Genomic DNA, 26771 nt, shown 5'->3' with positions numbered 1-26771 from the left:
ATTTCACAGTTAATATCATGAAAGGGGAGTGGAGGGTCACACTCAAGGTCTTAAAATATAGATGTGTAAATTTTCATTGCACTGCAATTTCTCTCATCACAAGCAAGACATGTGGGAACTAGAGGTGGTTGGCAGTGCAATGACTAGATTCATTGGAGGAACTTCAGCATGGTGAAGAACCATTTTTAGAGGTCTGATATGTAGTTGAATCTTGGAAGAGCTCTGGCATGGCAGTTTGGGATCCTTAGGGGGTTGACTAGTCCATTCAGCTGTCATAGGCACCTTGCTGACAGATGAGTGTTCATTGCCTCAATGAAGATGGGCTTCCTTAAATTCTCCATGTCAGTTCCTTCCTTGTTTGTATGATTTTATATAAAGAAAGAAATATTTGATATGACGGTGAACTTGTTCAACTGACAGGTTTTTTGACATTGAAAACTGCACTTATAGAGTTGCATATTTTTCTTCCAAAGAATATGAAGTTCACTTGAAAGAGATAAGAAGGGGTCGAAACAGAGAAGCCTATTTCCAAGCAGATTTAGACTTAGAGAAGCACCATGAAACATGCTTGAAAGAATTATTTGTGGAATAGAGTTAGCATTTGGGGTTTGTATAGCCAATGTGCTGTGAACACTGGCCAAAACAAATCCCAAGACCAAACTTAGCAAGCCTTTTCCTGCTCTTCTTGAAAGTTTCAAATAGAACTTATGTGGTAGAGCCAAGTTAAGGCTTAGAGTTAGATTAACTTGGACAAATGGGAGTGGGATAGCTATGCCCATGGATGTGCAATTGCATCCTTAGCCATGCGGCCCTCAACAATCTGAGAGAGTAAATCAACAATAAATATAGTACTGTCAGGGGTCCTGAAGCTAGTCTTCCAGACAAGGACATATAGAAAGGGTAGGAGCTAGTTTGTATCCTTTCCAAATAGATTGAGATAATTCAGGAATTTTTAGGTTGATGACTATTGATTGTTAACCAAGTAGAAGCATCAAAAGACAATGCATGAATAGTATTAATAAGAAGGGTTGAAAATATTTACTTTAAGCATGACAAACATGAAAAGACATTCAATACAATCAAGCACGGGGTTGTTTTCCTAAATTAAATATTTTCTTTAATAGAGCAGGTTAGAATATATGGTGGCCAACAAATGTAGCATACCAAAAAAAATTAAAAGTGTTACATATAGGATACTATAGGTCCATCAGCTACTACAAAAATAGAAGGAACTATCACCAGAAAAAGACTGCTAAAAAAATTGCCCATGGGAGGGTTTTACACACCACAAACAACAAATATTGTTATTGCTGCATTTGTAAGTCATAATCATATGTTTCAATGATAGGTTTAGCCTCATCTAAGATATGTGCATCTCTTGGAACTAGTGGGCCGACCGAAACAATATTGTTTTGCTGCACAATTTCTAAATCCAGCTGTTCTCTATCTAATTTATTGTTGTCTTACAACTCTGGAATGTTGTAGCTTTCGGTCTCCAAGTATTTCTTAACAAGGTTTTCATTAGCTTTTCTTCTATCATTTGGCTAGAAATGAGCACCTTTGATTTATATTTTGTGTACAACAGTAAGTTCCCCTTCTAGCAAGTTGAAGAATTGAACTTTTGGAATTTCCAAAATCATGGTAACTTATATCAAAATTCAAAGAATTGGGAGCTCACTAAGAGATTAGACAAGGTATCTTATTATGTCTAGGAATAATTCATCCTCTCTCTCTCTCTCTCTCTCTCTCTCTCTCTCTCTCTCTCTCTCTCTCGATATTCAAGCCAAAAGCACAAGAAAAGATTATCCTAAACAGGCGTATCAAGAGAGATATTAAGCATGAAATAGAAAGCATACAAATATAGAATAGATAAACTATACTCCTCCAAATGCTAATTAAGATGCTCATAGTTGCTCTTACCTTGTTCCTCTCCTCTCCAAGTTCCACATGAGTGTAGCTCTCAACTTTTAGCACTAGCCATGGATGCCATATGGAGATTCAAGATGGTTGAAAATGATAAACAAATGCTATGCAAGTGTAGATAGTGATGCTATGAAAAAGCTCTATGCTAATACTAGTATAACAACAATACTCTAGTGCTTCCTTTTTTGCTTGAGGAGAAGGGTTCCATTTATAGAAAAAATGGGGAAATGAAGGGTTAAGATTGAGAAATCTTAACAAGGGTTAGGATTGAAAGATATTCAATCCATGTGAGACTTTCAACCCAATCCCATGTTGACAAGTGTCACTATGAGGAGGCTTGAGAGGAGAGATAAGGAACATTAAATGCTTGAGGGGACATGATGGTTACCCTAGGGGGTTGGGTTAGGGTTAGGTTAATGGATATTCCTTTTATCCAAGGGATAAATGAATGTTCAAGGGTTAAATGGTTACCTTAGTCAAATAAATAAATGCTTTGAAGAGACCCATGAGTCAAAAAGATGGTTAAGTTAGAGGAAAGTCTCTAACCAAAGGTAAAAGGTGAGTTAACCATAAATGGTTATATAAGAGCCTTTAATGGTTTGGAAGACTTTAGAGGTTAACCATTTGAAGACTTAAAGCCTTAAATGTCTTTCAAAGACTTTGAGGGCTTTGAGAAGTGACTCCAAGTTGCTTAGGAATGTGACAATATTTAGGGGATGGATTAGGCTAATTAGGAAGGGGTTAGAAGAATCTAGAAGGGGGTTAGGATTGCAAGTGGGTTTTGTAGGAGAATGCAAGTGGGAGGAATTTTGGGATTTTCATTTAAAATATAATCATTTATTTCAATTAAATGGTGTAATTTGCATTTGAATAGATATTTAAATAAATATTAATTTATTTAAATGTGAATGTGAATTTTGGATTTAAATAAATCTTAATTTATTTATATGAGAAAAAGGAAGATAAAGCATTAAATGCTTGAAGACTTTGAGGGAAACCATTAAAGGTTTAAGAAGACTTTAGAAGGAAGCCATTAAGTTTGAAAACTTTAAGGGAAACCATTAAAGGCTTAAGAAGACTCTAGAAGGAAGCCATTGAGTTTGAAGACTTTAAGGGAAACCATTAAAGGCTTGAAAAGACTCTAGAAGGAAGCCATTGAGTTTGAAGACTTTAAGGGAAGCCATTAAAGGTTTCAAGTGGGTGAGGATAAATAGGTTTTTAAATAAATAATTTATTTATTTAAAATAGTTGTTCAACTTGCATTTGTAGGAAAATACAAGTGGGTGGAGGATAAAGGTGATTTAAATAAATGTTAATTTATTTAAATGTGAGAAAAGATTTAATTAAACAAATATGATTTATTTATTTAATTAATGGTCTGAATTTTGTTAAGTGAATTAAATCAAATAAATTGAATAATTTATTTAATTAATAGGAGAAGAGGGTTAAGGTAAATTAATTATTGATTGATGGTTAAATAATCTTATAAATATTAAATATTCATTTAATTAAGTGGACAGATTTATGTGACTACATATTTCATGCCAAGTAGAGCCATATTTTGATAGCTTGACCCAAACCATAATCAACAAATGAAGACAAACGTTTATGAGCATACAAATTATTAAAAAAAGGGTGTTCAAAAGTTTTAGACTTATTATAAATTGCACACCTGAGTAGGCATACCGGAATCGGACAAAACAACATTAATGACTAGCTTCTTAAGACTTAAAAACCATTTAAAACATGATTTCTCTGGTTTAAGAGTTTTGGACCAAAATAATGTAAGGATATTGGACCGCTTTTCCATGGGCAGATTATAGTTCCAATTAGTATTAAGGCCGTTGAGGACTTTCCAAGAATTAGCAAGCATAGCATCTAGCTTCTTTAAATTCACTTGATTAAACACCATCCCATTAGTCCAGTTAATGTTGTCCATTGTTTCAGAATTAAGGCCGAATGTGGAAATTTGACAATGCAAAATACTTTTTTAAGAACAAAAAAATTTCTATGATTATTGGGAATAGAAAACAGGCTGCAACTTATCCCAATCTATCATCTATCCGTTTGCTAGAATATCATTAAATTTCCTGACCCCTTTAAATGCCAAATATTTAGCAAGATTTTTCAATAACAAATTTGAGAAGTAAATTACCTTGCCAAGAGGCTCAAGTCCATTCCTTTCCCTCCTAGATTATATTAATATTGTCAAGGATTTATTATGGAAGCAAATGATTGAGATGAAGTACTATTGCTTTGGCTATGATCGCTAGGACACATTAAGTGGTGAAATAAAAAAATGCATTGTTACTACGTTCAAGTTTGAGTAATGCTACTATGTCCATTTCACTTTATATCGTAATGATGATAATGAAGCTGTTCGAATTTAAAGCCTTTCAAGTGGCTTTATAACCTTTTCAAGGAATGTTTTATGACAATATGGCTTCTCAACTCTACTAGTGTCGTAGTGGACAATTTCAAAAGAGTTTGAGTAATGAGTGCCAATTTGATTCTGAATCACTAGTTGTGAAGCTATACATAATTGTTCTCTATGCACATCCACCTCATTGGGTGTTGCCAAAATTTATTTTTATAGAGATGCATTTTTTTTTTCAATTTTATTAGTTAGGGGAATCTATAGAGGCCTCTACCCAAGAAAGTTATAAACCATTATCTTAGAATAAATATATAATGACAAACAGTAAAATGGCTCATAGAGCCATAAAATATTACATACACTAAGTGGAATAAACATGTTTTTTTAGATTACCATTGTCACCCTTGGAATGGGGCCACCACCTAGACACCAAAATACTCTGCACATTAAAAAATCAGGCAACACATGAAGCCTATAGAGCTCCTATACAAGCAATAATAGAGGATCCAACAAAATAGATTGCATCCCTTTCTAGAAACCAAAACATTCAACTTTTGTTATTGCCGCCCCCAATGCAAAACCCTTCCACAAAGAGCCAAGAAGCAAAATAAAAACACGGAGAAATCCATAGACATAGCTATAAGTCAACAAGCTCCTTAACAAGTTAGCTGGCCTTAGCCATTACACTAAAACCACCATACCCTACCCCTGCTTTCAGCTAATGCTCTAATGTAATGTACCTGGCAGGACTCTTGGTATAAATTCACCATTTTTTTTTTGAAATCAATCAACACAAACCCAAGCTCTTTTTGATCACCAAGATCCTGATGTAGGCAAGGTGCGAGCATACAAAAATCAGGTTGTGGACAAGCAAGTAATCACAATCTAACTAGCAGCAAGCTATCTAGATTACATGAGTATCAAACTAACAGAGCATATAACATAATCAGTCAATGTCAAAATGGCAGATTATATTTATTCAATTATGAATCAATGCCAAAATGTTTGATAAAGCAAACTGCATCAATGCCAAAATGGCAGATTATATTGTCCAATTTTGAATTGATGCCAAAATGACAGATAATGACAGACACATAAAAATGGAATCTGATAATGGACCATCTAGGACCTTCTTACAATCATAACATGGTTTCAGCGGTGAACTGTCCAAGATTTTGTTGCAATAAATTCAATACCACTGATGATAAACAATCTAGGGTGACAGAGATATTATGGGATAGATTTGAAATGATATAATATCAAAAATCTTAAAGTAAATTGGAAATGACAATGCTCAGACTATATTATCAACATCAATCTGAAATGGTTTGGCTGTCATATAAAGAAGAAAACCTCATTATGATTTTCATTTAACACAACTGAAACTCTAAAATGGCTGCTGGAAAAGCTGCGGAAAGTTCTGTAAATAACAAATTGTATGGCCTGAAAGTCAATACTGAACCTTTGAAAAACCTAACAATGGCTGTACCACAAGTACCAATGAAGTAATTAATAAGGAAAAACTAAACATCAAAATAAAATCATCAATTTATGTCCTCAACAGGCTGGAAAGAGTAATAACAGCAGACTGAGGCTGCATTCCCTTTAGCACCATAGTACATCACTTTTAATCATGATAGATGTGAAGATGACCTCACATGATGAATAGCCATACTGTATAGGTATGAGTCATGACAACCTTTAACTAGTCCAAGGGCTGCAATTCTCCTTAGATTCCCATCGTTTCCTTTTCGCTAACTAAAGTTGCTGTCTTAAGATTGGGTGGCCAGCACTTTGACAGTAGTTTCCTCAATACTTTAGAGTTTAGACTATGAAATGGACTGCAAATTAATAAGGGAATCTTCCCTCCAGCTGCTACAAATTAATAAGATTTCATAATGAGCTCTTCAAATCTAACTCAAAACTCTTCAAAAATAAATTCTCACAAACAAAATTGGTACATTGCACCAATACATATTCTTTTTGTTGAAATTAGACTTTGAGATTTAATGGAAAACTTAGAAACTGAATCTTAATTGATTTGCTGTTTAGTTTAGTGACTTTCAAAATTAGGCATAAACATAAAGATGAACAATAATGAAACACGACACACGAATACCCTGGGAAAACCTCCTAAGAGGAAAAACCCAGCAATAAAGACCCACAGGTCTGATTATGCATTCAATTCCAAAAGGTAACAATTTGTACTTAGCTGCAACTCAGATTTGAGATCTGTATTCTGCACACTTGCATAAATCTGATCTGCTTCTTTATCATGAACAGGTTTGCACTAGGTTCTTACTTCCACAGGGAATAAGTCTGCCTTTTCAAGTGAATATATTTGCTTTGGGTCTGTATGAGATCTGCACCTTGAAGAACTTGCTATCAACAGCAACAAAGTATCAGATCTGCACCTTGAAGGACTTGCTATCAACAGCAACAACATTTGCTATGATCTTGAACAAATTCACTATAATCTCCTTGAACAGATTCACCAAGTTCAGTAACAACTTTCACACCTTTAAAGCAGATATCTTTTTTCGCTGTTTTGTGTGTGTATTGAATGGCAAATGACTTTGTTATATATGAGTTCTAACATGCAAGTTTTCCTTTGGGGTCGGCCCCATATTTTGGCGCCCATATTTTATATTTAACCTTCACACGTTACCTTAATTGTTCTGCCCTATTTAAGGGTCACACGCTACATGGGAATAGGACCCAACTGAGTCTCCACGTTACATCAAGAAGAAGGGCCCAGCCCTATAAGGATTTGAATCCTTATTTATTTTCCTCACTAAGTTACAATAAACTAACACTCCCTCTTACCTAGGGAGGAAAATAAATACATAACCAATTCACATGGACAATCCCAGGGCATGAATAATTACAATGTTTAAGATTAGGGCCCAGCCCTAATAGTACAATCAATATACAATTCGTGATTTGATCACGCAATTACATTACAATGAACCTTTACATGATCTTCTCTTGCAATGCCTGCAGAGGATGAAGCCAACGCTTCATAACTTTACACTTTCTAGGGGACCTGCATGTAACACCATGATCTTTCATCATGCACATCCGCAGAGGATGACAGAGACCTTTCCATATGCACACCTGCAATAATTAATACTCAAACATATATATAACCATATAACATAAATCATGCACAACTGCAGAGGATACATAAGCTTTTTCACTGAGAAGAACAACTTGTCACCTTGCACACCACAGAGGATGAACTCACCTTGCACTCCGCAGAGGGTGGACTCACCTTGCACTCCGCAGAGGGTGAGCGAGCACTACCACCTTGCACTCCGCAGAGGGTGGATGATACACCCAATGTATCATAGAATATAACCTGAACATTTGTTAAATTCAACATAGAATATAATAAAGGAAAACATTTGCAATAATCAAGTAACACATATATCAATTCCATCATTAGAGCAATGGATCACAATGATTAGAAACCAGCAATAAGATTTTACTGAGATAAAGAGTATTTTTAAAGATGTCATGGGACTCCCTCTAAAACCCTATCTAGAAGATAAATCCACAACAAATTTCTGATTTAAAGTTGGAACCAAACTTAAATCTAAAACAGAATTTAACTTAAGGATGGATCAACAAACCAATAGATTAAAGGAGGAAATCTTCACGATTGTGAGGATTTGATACTTCATTTATGTTTGCATCTTCTTGCTCATCCTGAATTTGACAGTCCCTTGCAAAGTGGCCATGCTTGTTGCATCAGAAGCATCGGATGTGGGATAAGTCTCTTGGTCTTTTCTTTGAAGGAGGGGTAGGAGAGCTGAAATCTCTATTTTCTTGAAATCATTCTTCTTCCAATGGCTGCCTTCCTTCTTAGCCAAGAGGACATGTTGCTCATCATAAGGGTTCTTAATTTTTCCTTTCGTAGCCAGCCGAGACTCTTCTTGAATGCAATCTCCCATTAATTGATCAAACTTAGGAAGCTCAACTGTGGCACAGATTCCTTGAACAAATGGTTCCCAAGAGGGAGGAAGACCATTTAGGGCAGTCATAGATAAGTCACTGTCTTCAATGCTCTTCCCAACGGTGGCAAGTTGATCTCTCAGCTCAGAGATTCTCATGAAGTAAGCAGCAACAGGTTCTTCTTTCTCTAATTTGATGTAGGAGAGCTGATTCCTTAAGGCAAGGATGTAGCTGGTATTGTTGACTTTGTACATCTTTTCCAATGTAGAGAACATCTCCCTGGTGGACTTCTTCACGGAGATGGATGGAACCAAATGATTTTTGACGGAGTCTATTATTATCCTTTGAGCTTGGAAGTCCTTCTTCCAATCTTCTTTCTCACTTGCACCCTCAGGTTCCTTAGCATTCTTGCTAACATATTTAGCAAGATCATTCAATGCCATCATTATCCTGACCTTCCAAGAAGAGAAATTTGTGTGACCTTCCAACCTATCTTCAGACCTGATATAAGAAGCCATGGGGACAAAACTTTTGAACAGCAGGTTAGAAGGAAGCACAAATTTGATTACAGCCTCTATACATACCTAGGGCTCTGATACCTTGTTGAAATTAGACTTTCAGATTTAATGGAAAACTCAGAAACTGAATCTTAATTGATTTGCCGTTTAGTTTAGTGACTTTCAAAATTAGGCATAAACATAAAGATGAACAATAATGAAACATGACACACGAATACCTTGGGAAAACCTCCTAAGAGGAAAAACCCAGCAATAAAGACCCATAGGTCTGATTATGCATTCAATTCCAAAAGGTAACAATGTGTACTTAGCTGCAACTCAGATCTGAGATTTGTATTCTGCACACTTGCATAAATCTGATCTGCTTCTTTATCATGAACAGGTTTGCACTAGGTTCTTACTTCCACAGGGAATAAGTCTGCCCTTCAAGTGAATATATTTGCTTCGGGTTTGTATGAGATCTACACCTTGAAGAACTTGCTATCAGCAACAACAGAGTATCAAATTTGCACCTTGAAGGACTTGCTATCAACAGCAACAACATTCGCTATGATCTTGAAGAAATTCATTATAATCTCCTTGAACAAATTCGCCAAGTTCAGTAACAACTTTCGCACCTTTAAAGCAGATATCCTTTTTCGCTGTTTTGTGTGTGTATTGAATGGCAAATGACTTTATTATATATGAGTTCTAACGTGCAAGTTTTCCTTTGGGGTCGGCCCATATTTTATATTTAACCTTCACACGTTACCTTAATTGTTCTACCCTATTTAAGGGTCACACGCTACATGGGAATAGAACCCAGCTGAGTCTCCACGTTACATCAAGAAGAAGGGCCCAGCCCTATAAGGATTCAAATCCTTATTTATTTTCCTCACTAAGTTACAATAAACTAACACTTTTTGTATTTCTAAATATCCACACCACAAAATCATCTGAAAACTTGAAATCTTCAGAGTCTAAAAATACCTCAAAACCACAACTAAATTCTAAATAATTGGAAATTTTTGGATAACATTAAACTGAAATTGGGTGCATAAAGCATTATGGTGATCTTTGGATGAAATCACTGAAATGGCTAGGAAGACTTTTGTCTCCAAAGCCATCTTGCCAAAGGGTTTTGACCCTCAAGAAAAAGAACTCATCTTCATTCTCTACAAGAAGAAATTGATAAAATAAGCAAGAAGATTCTTTTGTGTCAAATTTGTCTTACGTAATTTTACAAGGGAATATAATATAATTTCATATTTTTCCTCAGAGTCATAAAATTATAAAAGTGTCTTTTAAAATAGCCACTTCTAGGACCTTTGTCCTAGTAACACTTTTTACCCTTGAGGAGTGTAGTGTGCTTCTCCTCTGCCCACCACTTCTTCCATGGTAGATAAACTTGGATGTGCTAAAGGATTAAGAGTATCTAACTAAACTCCTAGCATAATTTCAACTTGCTTTTTGCATGATGCATTGAATTGCCATAGGTGGATATTGTATGGTTGTAGGCAACTTCTAGCTAAATATGTCAATGAATGACATAGAGGCCATGTAAACCCAACTGTCATGACTGCATTTGGACCCCCCTACACCAATTTCGCCATGATGAATGGTGTATATATTTTTGGAGCATTGTGTGCCATCAATACCTAGACCATTGTCACCAAGGACAACTTTAACAGGCTGCCTTCAAGCTGCAATAAAAAATGGAATGTAAGCATTGGTCAGATACAAGACCCTTGCGGTGAGAGTCCCTCCCTTTATTCTCTTTCCTCTTACATGCCATTCTTATATCCTGATGGAATCACTGCACATAGTGCCTCTAAGAAACCCAACTAAATAAGCACAACAAAGTAGAGTTTGGCCCAATATTGCTACCTATCCACTAAAAGCCCTTTTCAAGAAACTTCCACACATCATAAATATGAGCATGCCTAGCACATATCTGTTGTGAGGTATTCACACATCGCCCCATTGCAAATGGGGACCCCCACTTTTCGCTTTTTAGGATTAGCCCTTTTTGCTCAGTCCTATGTTGTCTTAGGGTCTTCGCTATTAGTCTTTGCATTGAAGGGCTAGAGTTTCTTAAGTAGCCAGAAGGTTCGTCAAGTCAGGGGAAAGGGTTGAGTGAAGAGTTTCCACAAGGGCATGTACCTCACTCAAGGTACCTAACACAAGGTCATGTACTTTGTAAAGAGCCTAGAGCAAAATTTTGATAAAGCCAAGTGATGAACTTTGTTAAGAACTTCTTCATTAAGGCATATACCTTGCAAGCCTCTCAGAGCGAATTTCACCAAATGGTGTACCTCACAGGGGATCTAGAGCAAATTTTTTTTGCTAAGGCTATGTATGTACCTTGCTGATGGTTTAGAGCGAATTTTCTAAGTGATGTACCTTGCCCTTTTGAGCGAATTTCATTATGCATGTACCTTAGAGAGGTCCCAGAGCGAATTCCTAAAGGCATGTACCTTGCAACCTGTCTAGAGCGAATTCATCAAGTTATGTACCTTGCAAAACTCCTAGAGCGAATTTTGAAGATATGTACCTTCCAAAGGTTTGAGAGCGAGTTTCATCTATCATGCCTTGTCCTCATCAAGGACATAGAGCGAATTTTGTTTTCAAGCCTGTCCTTACCTTGGTCCAAGAGCGAACTGCACTTTAGATCTTGTCCTTACTAAGGTCATAGATCGAAATTCTCCTCAAGAATGGTGAGCGAGCTTCTTCACTTAACTTGCATCAGTTTGGACCAAATGCATCTTGTAAGTCTGACCCTCATCAAGGACTTAGAGCGATCTGTTTTGGAACCTTGTCCTTACAACAGTCATAGAGCGAAATTCTCCTTAAGGAGGGTAAGCGACCTTCTTCTTCTTCATTAAATCTTGCATCAGCATGAACCGGATTCATCTACAAGTTTTGTCCTTAGAGAGATCTTGGAGCGAACGAAGTTTTAAGACATGTCCCCCTTAAGGTCAGGGAGCGGATTTTCAAGTTATAAGGCTGTCCTTAGAAAGGACATAGAGTGAAAATGTTTATATTTTGAACCTATCCTTGGGACTGTCACCAAGAGCAAATTTGATTATAGTTCTTGTCCTCTTCAAGGTCATGGAGCGAAATTGTCTTGCCTTGCCTCAGTTTTTGAACGATTTGAATTTGTCCTTAGCAAGGTCTGAGAGCGAAACCCATACTAAAGGTCTTGTCCTTAGAGAGGACACAAAGCGAAGTTTGTTATAGGTCTTATCCTTAGGCCAGTCATAGAGCGAACTCCCTGTTTAGACCTTGATCGCTCAAATAATGAAGCAATTTAACAAAAAGTGTGTCTTGCAAAGGAGATTGAGCGAAATATGTTATTTAGGTCCTGTCCTCATTAAGGTCGGAGAGCGAAATTTTTGTTATTGGTCCCGTCCTTAGGAAGGACACATAGCGAAATGTGTGATATGTCTTGTCCAAAGCCCAGTCGTGGAGCGAATTCAATTGTTATAGGGCCTGTCCTTAGGAAGGACGTAGAGCGAACCCTTTGTCTTGATCTTGATCACCAAGTAAATGAAACAAGTTAATGAGAGCGTACGTTGCAAAGACCAGCCAGTGATAATTTGTTATACGTCCTGTCCTTAGTAAGGTCGAGGAGCAAAAAATTTCATTTAGGTCTTGTCCTTAGGAAGGATAGAGAGTGATTTTTTTCCACATAGGTCTTGTCCTTAGGAAGGACAGAGAGCGAACTTGACCATTTAGGGCTTGTTCTTAGCAAGGACATGGAGCAAAATCACTGTTTAGACCAAAATGTATGTAACTTGCATGAGTTCCCAAGCAGCAAGTATTTTGCCGCCCAAAGAAATTCAAAATTCAAATTGTTAAAAAGGAAAGTAAATTTTACCAAGTCGGCCACCATTATGAAAGATAATTTACATTTTTTTCACACTAAATCAGGTCAGCCTTGCATTCTAAGAAACATATCTCTACCCTAGATCGCATATAAAAGGAACCTCATAAGCTCATTTTAACATCAAACTTAAACATTATCTTCCTTATCAGCGAATTTTGTAAGCAGCTCCAACAGTCAACGAATTTCAAGATCAAGACAATGAAGTATAGTGGAGAAGAATTCAATCATTAGCAAGGCGAATTTACCAAAGAAGCAATAATATCATTCTCACAAAGGCGAAATCAGACTTTGAAGGTGCAGACCTGATGATCAAGGTAGACAGATTTCATCATTAGACAGCTCAGATTCACCCTTAGACAATAAGGATACCTCTTAGACAGTGAATTCACTTATCAAAAGGAGCAATCTCCCCTATAGAAGCACATATCAGACCTGCACATGTAGAATAAGAAATTAAGTCAAAGTGGGAGTGTGTAAAGGTTATATATCATGTGAGATTGATGCCCATTTGTTTGTTTTGCAGGAAATGAAGAAACATTGGAGGAAGATTGGAGTAAAGACCTCATGGAGAAAGTTTCAACACCAAGGACAAGATACAAGGAAGTTGCCTTCAAAAGCCTCATCATGCGAATACAAGAACATCAAAGGGAAAAGATCTCAAGATGGTCAAGATTCTCACCACACCCTGGAGGTATAGAGAAATCAAAGGAGTCTTAAGGAGAAGTCATAAAATCACTCCAAGGCAAGCAAGCAAGGATGGAAGAAAGACTTAGCTATATCAATACTTCCCATCACCACTACTTTGAGCGAGCTGGATAATGTTGAGTATCAAGAGATATCTCTCAACATCCCTTCATGGTGACAAGTCAACTCTACAAGTGCAAGTTGAGGTGGAATCCTAGTCATCGTCCCAGTCACCACTCACCAATCAGGGAAGGTCTACATCCATGATGGCACAAACTTTGAGGCACCCACCCCTGGCATCTATTGGTCCACATTCGCTGAATGTAATTTTCTCATTGGCTAAGGAGAGTTTGTTGTAACAAACCCTAATTAGGGTTTTCATTGTAAAATCTTGGCCATTGATCTCAAATTGATCTGAGCCGTTGAATTGTATTGAGAGCACTGTAAAAGGCTCAAGCTCTTCATTTGTAAGAGTTAATAGTTAATAGCGAATAGTTGGAGAATAATTAATACCTGATAGTGAGTTAATAGTCAGTAGATAGCCTTAAGAGAATAGAATAGAAGTTAAAGTAGAGTAGGAAGAGAAGGCAGCAATTGCTGCCTAAGTTGTAAATGAACTCCATTTTCATTGAAGTTATGGTGAAGAGTGTTGTTTCCTTACAATGTGCATGGTTTCTTGTTGGATCTTCATGTTAGATTGTAAATAATTAGATTGAATGGAAGAAGTTGTTGAATATATCCATGTGGAATCTGCCTAGTCCATACCACTAGCCTCTTACTGATTGTGAGCGTGCCTTGTGTGGTCAACTGGAATAACATGAGCTTAACTTCGAATCGTTCTACATTCATTGCTTATGCATTAACTTGAATGGTAATCGATGTTTGATGGTATTGATTCAAACATCCTTGAAATGTCCTTAGAAGATTGCACTGAGCTTGTGTCAAATTGTTCAGTTTGATGGTGAGACCTCGCTTAGTAGGATTCCATCTAGCCATTCATTCATCTTCCTACATTCTTAAGATTAGAACAGGCTCTCTCAAACCCTACCTCTTTTGCTCTTTTTTATCTTTCAATTGAGTATATAGGACCTAAGTTCCAGCAAATCAAGCATTCAGGTATTCGAATGTAAGTCCCCTTGTGATTCCAGCATAATCACATCAAACCAATGAACTTATCCACACATAGAGACCCTATATTCATGAACCTTGGAGTCTTCTCGAGTGATCCTTAAGCTAATCTTCAGCATCTGAGAGATTTTGTTCAAGAGAGGATAATATACTTTGGTATTTTATTCTGAGTTTGCATGTGCGTAAAAAACACATCAACAATATCCACCAAGCCAATTTGGTACAATGCAAGATGTCATATAAATAACACTAAATTTGCACAAAGATGAAATAACCGATCGCAAAAGAATGCACCACTAAGATAATATAGTCTTCTCTCCTTCCATCATGACAGACCATAAATTACAAGCCTCTTCTATACCATGCCAAACAATCAAAAAATACAAAAAATTATGCAAGCTTATAACTTAAATGTTGCTCAATTCCTCTCCAAGACTATATGGGAGATGGCTACAAAGAGTTGTTGAAAGATCTTGATTTATACCTTGCTTAGCCAAAAAGATAGCCACCCCATTTACTTCCACTTGCAACATTGAAAGCTAAGTTACTGGTTCGTATACGAAATCACGGGTACGACAAAATTTTATTTTCCTTGGTAACGGGTACGGGTACGTCTGTACAAATATATATATATATATATATATATAATATTATTATATATATTTCATTATATTAGTAATATTATAATATATTATACACTAATATGTTTTAATATTTAATAAATTTAAAATTTAAAACAAAATAAATAATAAAATGTGTTTAAACTTTTAATTTAAAATATAATTACTAATAATATCAATTATAGGGGTTGACCCCGCAGTGCAGTGGTTGTTGCAATCCGTGTTGAAATGGATATCTTTGTTCGAATCTCCAGACCATGCACACTGAAGACGGAAAAGATCTTGCCCAGTCCAATGTTCAATAGAATATGCCCCTCACATCTGCGCCCACATATGCCGCAATGGAGTCTGTTGATAGTGCTCACACTGGAGCTAGGTCAGAGGTGATTACGTGCGACGGAGTTGAAGAAGTCGACGAATGATCTGTTTGGCGCGATATGTGAGTCCGACAACATTTGACTGACTGGAAATGGTGTTCGGTAGATGGAGTATGGAGAAGCAGGGAGGAAAAGGCCTGTAATGGAGTATGGAGGAGGGAGGAAGACTTGTGGAGAGATAAGGAGAGAGAAGAATGGAGAGATAAGGAGATGCTTAGAGAGAGGAATGGAAAGATAAGGAGAGGAGTGGAGCGATAAGGTGAGTGGAGGGATAAGGAGAGATGGATGGAGTGATAAGGAGAATGTATGGAGTGACAAGGAGCAAAAAGAGATAAATTTGCAGGTGTTAATACCTCATAATCATAAAAATATGATGTACTCGGGGATGGGGTCCCCCTTTGTGACCCCACTGGTTCAAAGTTCTAGTCAAAATCCCTCATCGACCAAAACAAATAATAATAATAGTTTAATTTAAATTTTTTTAAGTATTAAATTTTTACATATTAAATTTGAAAAATAGTAAATCGAAGGATATAAATTACAAAACATAAAGTATAAATAACGCTAAAATAAAAATAAATACCTGTACCCAAGGAAAATAAAATATGCAAACACAGAGCTAAAATAAAATAAGTAATGATATGTCAATATGTCAAAATAATGCTAAAATAAAAATAAATACAGAAGTTCGAAAGCAATGGAAGAGAGGGGACGAGGAAGACGGAGCTGGAAAAGAGACGACGGAGGAATAGAACCTGTAGAGTATATTTTTTTTCAAAAAATACTTAGAGCTTTTTCTGGTTTGCACGGGGCCGAACTGACGGCGAATCTAGGGCCAGACCCGGCTCGAACCCGGATCTGCACCTTGCCTTACAGCCACAAATCTGGTATCTTAGATTGAAAGCTAAGGTTTACAAAATTAGAACCTAGCAACAACGCCTCCTCCACATAGTGCCCAAACTTCGAATTTGGACAATATTATTCACAGATAGCATTTATTAGAATCTTGGAGTCTCTTTAAATGATTAAATTCACATATCTATATTGGATGTTGTTTCAGCCATAACTTGTCACAAGCACTTCACCATTTGCTTCATTGATTGTTTTATTTCCAAGGAAGAGAGCTTCTACCTTTAAACTCCCCTTTATCCTCTCTTAATGCAAAGCCAACACCTGCTTTCCTTGGACTACATCTAGAATCCCCATCAAAATTCAATTTGATCTCTTCTGTTGGAGGAGGAATCCAAGGAGATTCTTGATCAATAAATACCTTTCGCTTTGGTATTATTTCTTTCAGTATTGACGTCTCTTACCCCATTAATAGGGACATAAAGATGCATAGTTACTGGTAATGTAGGGAAACGTAGTTCTGCTTGTAATGCAAGTCTTTTTAAATTTTGGTGTTGTATCATTTCCATTAGTGATACCCTAGCATTCAAATTCAAGTATCATGTTCGGTGGTTTCATTGGTGGTGTATTTTCTTAACTCTACAGAATTGAATGAGCTTACAAATCTAATTAGAATTGAAGTGTGAGATCTTATTTTTGATAATGACTGAAAGAACTTGTTCATCAATATATGTATAGTTTTCAATTTTTAAGGGTAAAAATAAAGATGAGTTTTTCCAACTTAATATGTAGATGCAAAGATAGGTACTTATTTAGTGTTCTCAATACTACATGCGCTTTTCTAATTTGGCATTAATTAATAGGTAACATTATGTCCTTTGTTGATTTAATGGACCTATGATAGCTTGAAGATGAAAGCTGTGCAGAAATGACAAGTTTCACTCTTTCTTCATGGTGCAGATACAAAGCACATGGAATAAGGTTGGATTCAGGTGACCTTGCATATTTATCTACTTGGGCCCGGAAGTTCTTTTGTCTAATTGAAAAGGAATTTTCTGTTCCGGATTTTGGGAAGATGATAATCACTGCTAGCAATAATATTAATGAGGAAACACTTGATGCATTGACTAAACAGGTAACTTTTTGTTAGATGAACTGTTTTTCCTTTAAAATTGAATAATTAGCTAGCCAGAAAACTGGTTAACACAGATGGTGTAAATTTAGATGTAATTAGAATAGCACCATCAATCTGTTAAGAGGGAATTTAGGTTCTCTTCTTTCCAGGGTTCAATTTTTCATCTTTGCACTTTGTATTTTTTTTTAATAATATTTGTCTCTTTGCTTATCATATAAGTTTTGGGAAGTGTTTTACAAAATATTCCAATGTTTATCTTCCAATTTAAAACACTTTTTGATTGCATCAAAGTTTGCTAACAGATTCTCTTATATTTACAGGGCCATCAGGTGGATGCATTTGGGATAGGTACCCATCTTGTTACATGCTTTGCTCAGCCTGCCCTTGGCTGTGTTTTCAAATTGGTAGAGATAAATGGGCAGCCTCGAATGAAATTATCTGAAGATGTCTCAAAGGTTGAAATATTGTTCAATGATGCTTCATATTTTCCATCGTTATACATAAATGCTTCAAAGTATGATGCCTCAAACTATTTTTCTGGTGCAGGTTTCAATTCCCTGTAAAAAACAGTGTTATAGATTGTATGGGAGAGAAGGGTATCCTTTGGTGGATATAATGACTGGAGAGAAGGAATTGCCGCCAAAGGTAGCATTTCAGACTAATTTTAGAAGTGACTTATTTATGTTGAATAGATATTAGAAAATTGCTCTTCTACAGGCTTCCACGGATTCTATGTTACTTTTTATGGTGAAAAAAGATTAAATGTTCTTAAAGGAAATCGAATGCATTAATGTGAGCATCATGAAACCAATACTGAAACATTGTTGAAAGGGAAATTCCTGTCCATCAGGGTCCAATCAAGGAATACTACTCTGTAAAACTGAAGCTCTTCAGAATGACAAAGAACACTGCAGTTAGATTCTGAAATATGAAAAGAATTCAATGAATCCAAGAATCTTACTTAGATATTTTTAGTAGACTATATCCCATGAATCAAAGAATATTGCTTGAGATACTTTTAGTTGATTATTTTCCATGAAAAAAGTCAGATTCCCAATGTACCAAATTAGGATAACCTCTAAACTTTCCTATCTCTAATCTTTTCTTCCCTCTAGACCTTGGCTCTCAACAAAGGGGACTATTCAAATCTTCATTCTTTGGAGGAAATTATGAGCCCTAACAGCTGTCTTTGATTCTTTTTCAGAATTCTTGGTCAGCTGTCCTCACTCAAGCTCTTTTATATGTACAACTTTTAAATGCATGCCTGTTTCATGTATTCAATTAGATTTGTTAAGTTTTCCTGTCAACCATAATTCTATTAGAACAATATAAATAGATATTGAGCAGAAACAAATCCATAGAGTCTCAAGTGGTATTGGTTCATAACTTCATTGTAGTTTTGCCTATTAAATAGGATTACAGAAGGAAGCCATGCTCTTTATTTCTGAAATAACTTTACAAACAAACAAATTAAAGAATTTTTTTAATAATATTCCTAATCGAGTTAAAATCGCCATCTCAATAATATTGCTAATGAATAATTCAATAATATATCTAACAAGTCCTTGGAAGCTTATCTCAAAATTTGACAAATTTAAATCTACTAAGTAGTTTAGTCATTATGTTTGCAAGCTGCTCCTTTGAAGGACAATAATGAAGACATACATCTTCATTATCAACTAATTCATGGATGTAATGGTAATGAACTTCAGTAGGTTTGGTTCTAGAATGATAGGCTAAATTCTTCATCTTGATGATTCCTTTATTATCACAAAAGAGTGAAATCAATGTAAATGGACCAAGTTGAAGATTGAGCAAGATTTTTTGCAACCACATTACCATACACATTGTGTTGATAGTTGCCTTATGTTTCATTTTAGTAGATGATGAGGCAATTGTGTGTTGTAACTTGCTCTACCATGAGATTACTCATGGTCTAAGAGTAAAGATATATTTAGTTGTAGAGTGGCGAGTATCAATTGATCCACAAGGTTAGCAAAGATGACAAACCCACATGGCATAGAATTAAGTAAATTAATAGAGTACTAAAAAGTATGCCAAAGGTGAGTATTCCTTTGACATATCAAAGAACATGTTTTGCAACTTGCCAATGTTCTTGAGGCTTGGACATGAATCTAGAAAGGTAGCTTATTGCAAAACATAAGTCCGATTGAATAATAGTAAGATAAGTCAACTCACCTACTAGTTGATGCTACACTAACTCATTGATTAGTTGTGAATTTGTGTTAGTCAAGAGTTAAATCCCAACTTCCATAGGTTTAGATGATGGATTAATTCACACATTTTGAATCTTTCTAGAACAATTTTGATGTACTTAGTTTGTGATACAAATATAGCATTCTTAAGTTGCCATGATTCTACATCTAAACAATAATGTAGGAGCTTGAGACAGGTAACTTCAAAAATGGAACAAAGATCAAATTTTAACTTTTGAATTTCCTTTGCTACAATGTTGGTGACGGCAAGATTATCAACACAAACAGCTAGCCCCACAATGTCATCACAAGGGATTTTTATATAGAGATTTGGATCAAAGGAACTCGTAAAACCAAATCTTGAAAGTGCTGATTTTCATATACTAACCACATGTTCTTTTCTTGGAACCTAGAACCCTCGAGGTTGCACCATGTAGAACTTCTCCACTAAATCTCTATTCAAGAAGGCACCTTGACATCCATTTGATAGAATTTCCATCTCAAAATGAGTGATAATAAAGATTACCAATATGGCAATATGGGCAAATTTCTGCTTATAGGACACTCCTTATTGTGCATATCCTTTTGCAACAAGCCTAGATTTGTGCTTGTCTAGAGAACAATCTAATTTACGTTTGACCTTATACAACCATTTGCAACCAATGGGATTCTTCCCTTGGGGTGATTTATACAACACTCCAGCGTTATTTTACGTCAAGGTATGAAATTCAACTTTCATGACATCCTCCATTCAAATTTTCCTTTGGCCGCATCATACACACAAGGTTCAAACACCTAAAAAACTACAAATGTGGGAGCAAGGTTTACTTGCTCACCACCTTGCACAAGTTGCTTTCTAGATCATGTAGATTGACCTCTTGTGGATTTTAATATTTTATCTTATCAAACATCCTTCAATGTGGTATGGTTATAGTTACAAGATTTGGTCTCAATTCAAATTTGCTGGCTGTTTTATGATTTAGACTCCACACTTACACTTGTATTCAACACGTTTTTTGTAGTTGCATTTTTTTGCATTCATTTGGCATGATTTCTAGTTGCAACTAGTTGCAAGATAAATAAGTGGCAAGTTTTTAGGGTTACCTATAGTCAGGGTGACTGGTCATGAAGGAAGCTCCTCAGAAAACTAGGAGATTTTAGGAGAGAGGAAGGAGCAAAGATGGTGAATATTCCACGTCATGAGCACCATGCGGAGCGCATTCGGCAGTACCAGTGACCACTAGAGTGAGGGGCATCAGTAAGTGGTGTAACCAAGCCTGTCGTTTTGTATTTATGAGGCATTTATTACTAGTTTAGGGAAGACAAATTCGAGGTGCATGCACTGATTGCTAGATCGGTGCGTGCTCTTGGGGACCGACGCATATATCGATCGCTAGATCAATGTGTGCTCCTGGGGACTGATGCATGTGCTTGGGCCTAGGCACCTGCACAAGTGTTGAAAAATGAAACGGTGCATGGGCTTAAAATCCAGTTTGCATGGCTAGGGGTGGACAGGGAGGGTAGGGTAGGGGAATTAGCGCATGTGCTAATTGGCATATGCAATTGAGGAATGACACATGCGCCTATGGAGGGGTGCCTGTGTTGTTCAGCATAGGATAGGAAGAAAAATGGCGCATGTTTCAAGATTGAAAGAAAGGACAGCTATTCTTGATAGTGTCACAAGAGCATTATTTGACGACTATGCAGTTGTGAGTGCAGCTCACTGAGATGGGCTGGAAGTTTAATGCAGCGATTGGTTTAGAGTGGGTGGAGAAGTGACGTTGGATGTTGAATTGCTGGCAAAGCATATAGACATCTTGGTTTTTTGAAAGGTTTACCATTATTAGTTATGATAGCCAAAGGGATGTTGTATGAGATAATTGAGGATAAATGTTGCAATTTGTTTGCTAGTAGTATAGGCAAGGGGGGATGGCTTCGATCCATTTGGTGAAATATTCGGTCGTGGTGATGATGAATTTATGGCCACTAGATGAAGTGGGATGGATTATGCCAATGAGATCAAGCCCCCATTGAGAGAAGGATCAAAGTGTAATGATTGGTTGCATTGCTTGAGATGGTGCATGTATCAAATCGCTATGTTGTTGGCATGGTAAGCATTTTTTCACAAAGTGGTAGGCATCTTGTTCCTTTGTAGGTCAATAATAACCCATTCTAAGGAGCTTCTTTAAAAGAGTAAGACCGCTAGAGTGTGCCCCATAGATTCCTTCGTGTACTCGCATAGTGTTGTTTGATATTCGTCCTTGTGTAGACACTGTAAGCAGGTTTCATCGAAGATCTTTCGATAGAGGGTATCACCAAGGATGGTGTAGCGGGAGGAACAACGAATGAAGCTTTTTGGTAAGATTAAGTGGGATGGTGTTGTCATGGAGGTAGGCGTAGATGTTTTAATACCAGGGTGAATTTGGACCAACAATTTTGCATGCCATCTCTATATTTGGAACATCATATGCTAGAATTAAGAGATGCTCAACAAGCAATTCACACTTATGACCGTTTTCAGGCATCTCTAACAAAGAACCAATGGTAGCCATGGCATTTGCTGCTTTATTATTTGCTTGGGAATCTGTTCAAAAAGTGCATGTGTAAGAGATAGGCTTTGTGAAAGTGACGTGTAAGAGGTAGGGTGGCAATGATGTGACTTTTCATGCTCACACGTGTGAGCAAGAGGAGGGTAGGGACATTTGTCACATGATGGCAAGTTTAGATATTGATCCATGTAGATGGATTCAAGGGCTAGTATTGAGTGGGCAAGGATTGAGGTGAGGTGGATTTGAATAATACGAAAAATGGTAACGAGAGTTAATTAGCCTAAATCAATTAATTAAGTGGTATTAATTAATTGATTTAGTTGGAGGGTTTCAGGGATAAGGTTAGACATAATTAAATAAATGTAAATTTATAATTAATGGTGAAAGATAAAGATGAAGGTTAAGCTTAATTACTAAAAAATGGAGAGGATGAATATATGATGGATAAGTGCATAAAACAATAAGAATTGAAACACAAAACCCATTATACCTTCACCTCTTGCTTGGGCCCAAGTAGAGGTACCCTTCTCCACTTGATTTTCTCTTTTGATGTTGTTGATGGGAGGAATGTGGTTGCTCAAACCAGCAGCATGATGTTAGGATTGTGATAGATTGATAGAAGAAAATAGAAGCATAAGGGTAGGATGATAGAAGATTGATAAAAAATGAGACTAGATGCCTCAATTTATAGTTTTTTGATTGGGATAATCAATGGCTAAGATTTAAGGGTTAATGGATGGTTAGGATTAATTGAGAGAGATGGCATAGATTGAGAGCTAATGGATGGCTAGGATTATTTTGGAAACAATATGCGAGTCCATTTTGAGGGGGTTGGGAGGTGGAAGGAATTATAAGTTCTTGAAGGAAACCATAATGGATGAAGGTGGAGGAACCAAGTTGATAGGTATGGAATTCATGGATAGACTGGATAGGGGTGATGGGATCTTGTGAAGGATAAGGATCATGTGGAGGATTAGGATTATGAGTCGGATTGGAAGGAATATTGGGATCTTGAGATGGATTAGGATAGTGACATGGAGATGAAGGAATACTTTGATCTTGACTTTGGCGGGGATCATGAGGGGACGAAGGGGGAACGTCTTGATCTTGATTAGGAAGGGGACCATGAGGGGAAGGCGGGATGTCTTGATCTTGATTAGGAATGGACCATGAGGTGGATTAGGAGGGAAGGTTGGGTCTTGAGATGGAAGGGGATCATGGCATTGAGTAGAGGGGATGCTTGGATTTTCAGATGGAGAGGTATCATGAGATGGAGGGATGCTTTGATCTTGAGGTGGAGAGGAATATATGCTAGCATGCTTTGGAACAAGGTCTTGGTATGTTTGGGGTTGTGGGGATGTTGTGTTGTTGATTGGTGGATTAGATGGTATGTGTATGGTTTGGACATGTTTGGCATTAGTTATAACATCATTAACAACATTTTCATTTTTAGCCCAAAACTTAGGTTTGTCATTGGATGAGGAATCATTGTTGTCTTTGTGATAAGGTTTGATTAAACCTTTTCTAATGAGTGCTCTTTCCATAGGTATTCCCTTTTTAATGAGTTCCTCAAAATCTTCAAGACATCGCTTTTGAAATTGAAAGGACAATTCAGAGTTAAGTTTTGGATGAATATAGCCACTAAGTGTTATTCTATTAAAAATATATATAAAACTGCAATTATTTAAATAAACTACCATAAGTATAGGTGGGATGAATTATTTTTGCCCTAGTTTTTGCCCTTGGTTGCAGCTATGCATGCCATTGGATTTTGATTTTGTTTGCTTGAACAAATGTTTTAGTCATGCGACCTTTACACCTCTCCACAAAAAATGGTACACACTGACCAACTGCTGCTGAATGCTTGTGTTTTCTGTTCTGTCCAGCTGTTGAGTATGGCTACTGTGCTCAAAATTAGACTCGTCATTGGCTTCTGTTGTGCATGGCTGCTGTGCTCAAAATTGGATTCCTAATGCTGCATCAACTCATTTTCCAGATCATCCAGGTCAAGCTCCAGCTCACTTGCACCCGGGTTTTGTCTTCAATCATTGCATGCTCAGATTTCAGAGTTATTGGCAATAAAAAGTATCTGCACCTCATCAATAATCTGTAGGCACCTCATGTAGCCTAGCATGCAGATGTTTGTGCAAAACCTTTACCACATTGCCTGTTAGAGTCCCTTTCAATTGCCATGCCTTCGACAATCTTCAAGATGAAGTTCTACACCTGCATACAAATGTGCATCAGAAATTATGCTTCCGTTATAAACTTATATGCAGGACTTGATATCTAACTCTAGTCATGAAATCCATGCCCACAGCCTTCAGGATCTGCTTCTCTACTTTATTTTTTCAATGCTTTACCTCTCCTCACTGTCTTGATTAGTGTACGTCATACAATCATTTGATCTTGAATGTGGAGATCACATTTTTAGCTGCTAAAACAGTTCTGTGACAGAGAATAGATACACAAAGATAATAGCTAAAAGAAATCTCACAGTGGAAAGACAGAAAACTAGCTCTTATACCATATTAGAGCAATAGATTTTGATTAAAAGGAAAAAAATGCTATTCCAGTAGCCAATCTCCCTACCTGCCCTCTGGCCCCTGCCTTCCCCAAAATCTGGAAAAAATTGCTGTCCTTAAAACCTTTCATCCCGTCTTCTAAACTTGGAGAAACACTGTTATTACTTGGGTTTAAAACTTAAAATTGGTTTTTGACCACAATCTTTCTTGATTAATGATTGAGAATATGTCGTAAGGCAAGTCCATGATGGAAGAGCTAAATGATTGTGGTTTGTAAATCCCATTGAGGACTTTTAGAGAACAGTATGATGCTTTTATCATTGTAGGTTGCTCCAAATTATAAGAATCATGTTTGCAAGTTAAGCACTCTTTCAAAGCTGCTAGTCAAAATGTGTTCATCAAAGTATGCATTTTACAAGTTTCAATTGGGCTCCTTTCTTCACTTTACTCAGATTTAAATTCTATTTTTAGGATATGATTATGTTGGTAATTTTATTAGCTCATCTTTGATGTATATTCATGTAATAATAGAATTCAGCCTTATTTTCTTAGCTCCTTCATTAATTTCTTTTATTGGACAGGAAGGAGAGCGGCTTTTGTGTAGACATCCATTCAGTGAATCAAAACGAGCATATGTTGTGCCACAAGAAGTGGAGGAACTCTATAAATGCTACTGGCCAGGAGCTTCGGGTAAGTGTTGTGCTTCTTTTTATATTGTTAATTAGGCTTTTATCTATGTTACTTTTTAGTAGTTTCAACTTCAAGTATACATTTAAAAAATAACTTGCTGCATTAGATACTAAAGTCTCCCTGGGTAAATATGTACGGATGGCTTGTAAGTGCCGGATTCATATTCTAAACATTATGTGGTTATGAACGTGTCCACTCCCAGTTCAAGTCCTATTTAGGATTAACTTGGATTCCACGAAATAGAATAGAAGGCAATGGATGGTACTCTGAACATTGTAAATCTTTATTTATGAACTGAACTGTGATTGATACTATTTGCATTGGATGCAGGTAAAGAACGCGAGCCCTTGCCAACATTAGCATCAATTAGACAGAGATGTATTAAACAGTTGGCTGGAATGCGGCCTGATCACATGCGTGGCTTAAACCCCACACCTTATAAGGTTGGTAGGCCCCTTCTTACAAACATTTTCCCAGTAGTGGATGATTCCTATTAAAAAAATTAAAATTGTTTTGGTTTCAGGTGAGTGTCAGTGCGGAGCTTTATCAGTTCATTCATTTCTTATGGTTGAATGAGGCACCTGTTGGAGAGTTGCAGTGAAGGCTTATTACTATTTATTGTATGTTTTTAATTAAATGTTAATCCAGCTCTTCCTTGTTGAAATAAAAAAGATGAAAATAGCACCTTATGCCTTGAAACGTATGGAAGTCTTGCACTTAATGTAATCCCTAAAGAAACCAGATGTAACAAATGCTCAAAATAAACTAATTGAAGTCATCTTCCATGAACAAGAATCAAGATTTTTTGTAGCTGTAACTGTTGTGTTTTATTGCTGTTACTGTATTTTTTCTTCTTTATTCCAATAAAAATTAATTAATTTCTTCTTTATTCCAATTTAAAAAAAAAAGAAACAATTGTAAAAGTAACAGTTCAATTTTGTGTACAGTACTTATTTCACAATACTTAGGATAATGAAATAGCTACTAGCCGATATTTAAAGAGGCAATCTTTGGCAATCTTTGGCATACTCTAAAATTATATAGTAAATTACGATGATGCGTTTCTTTTCTTGTTTGACAGTATTTTTTTTCTTTCAACGTCTTCATTAATCCATTGATTTGTATGAATTTATTGACATACAATAAAGGCTTCCTTGGTAGCATTGTTTGTCGGTTTAGCTTTGAATGAATGAATGTTTTTAATAATGTCCATGATATGGGACCTACAGGTAGCTAACAAAGCAAAGCATGGAGAGTCCAAAACATTGTAGTCATAATTGAGGGTTTTATTAACTTCGCATTGCATATGTATGTAGTATATGCACAAACACGTATATATATATCTTCTAGTATGA

The 26771-nt window shown here is 36.5% G+C and overlaps 1 protein-coding gene across 4 annotated transcripts in view; it reads left to right on the top strand.

Annotated features, from left to right (window-relative positions):
• LOC131076715 (nicotinate phosphoribosyltransferase 1) overlaps positions 1-26226 on the top strand; it is a 62641-nt gene extending 36415 nt beyond the window's left edge. For all 4 annotated transcript variants that reach the window (XM_058014020.2, XM_058014017.2, XM_058014019.2 and 1 more), the window contains 6 exons: positions 17262-17436; positions 17757-17891; positions 17983-18081; positions 25308-25416; positions 25747-25859; positions 25940-26226. In XM_058014020.2, coding sequence (XP_057870003.1) covers positions 17262-17436; positions 17757-17891; positions 17983-18081; positions 25308-25416; positions 25747-25859; positions 25940-26017 — 709 coding nt within the window. In that variant the 3' untranslated portion in view covers positions 26018-26226. The remainder of the gene's footprint in view (positions 1-17261; positions 17437-17756; positions 17892-17982; positions 18082-25307; positions 25417-25746; positions 25860-25939) is intronic.
• The last annotated feature ends 545 nt before the right edge of the window (positions 26227-26771 follow it).

The sequence above is a fragment of the Cryptomeria japonica genome, chromosome 10 (genome assembly GCF_030272615.1).
Source record: "Cryptomeria japonica chromosome 10, Sugi_1.0, whole genome shotgun sequence".
Classification (NCBI taxonomy): domain Eukaryota; kingdom Viridiplantae; phylum Streptophyta; class Pinopsida; order Cupressales; family Cupressaceae; genus Cryptomeria; species Cryptomeria japonica.
This window is presented reverse-complemented; position numbering and strand designations above follow the sequence as displayed.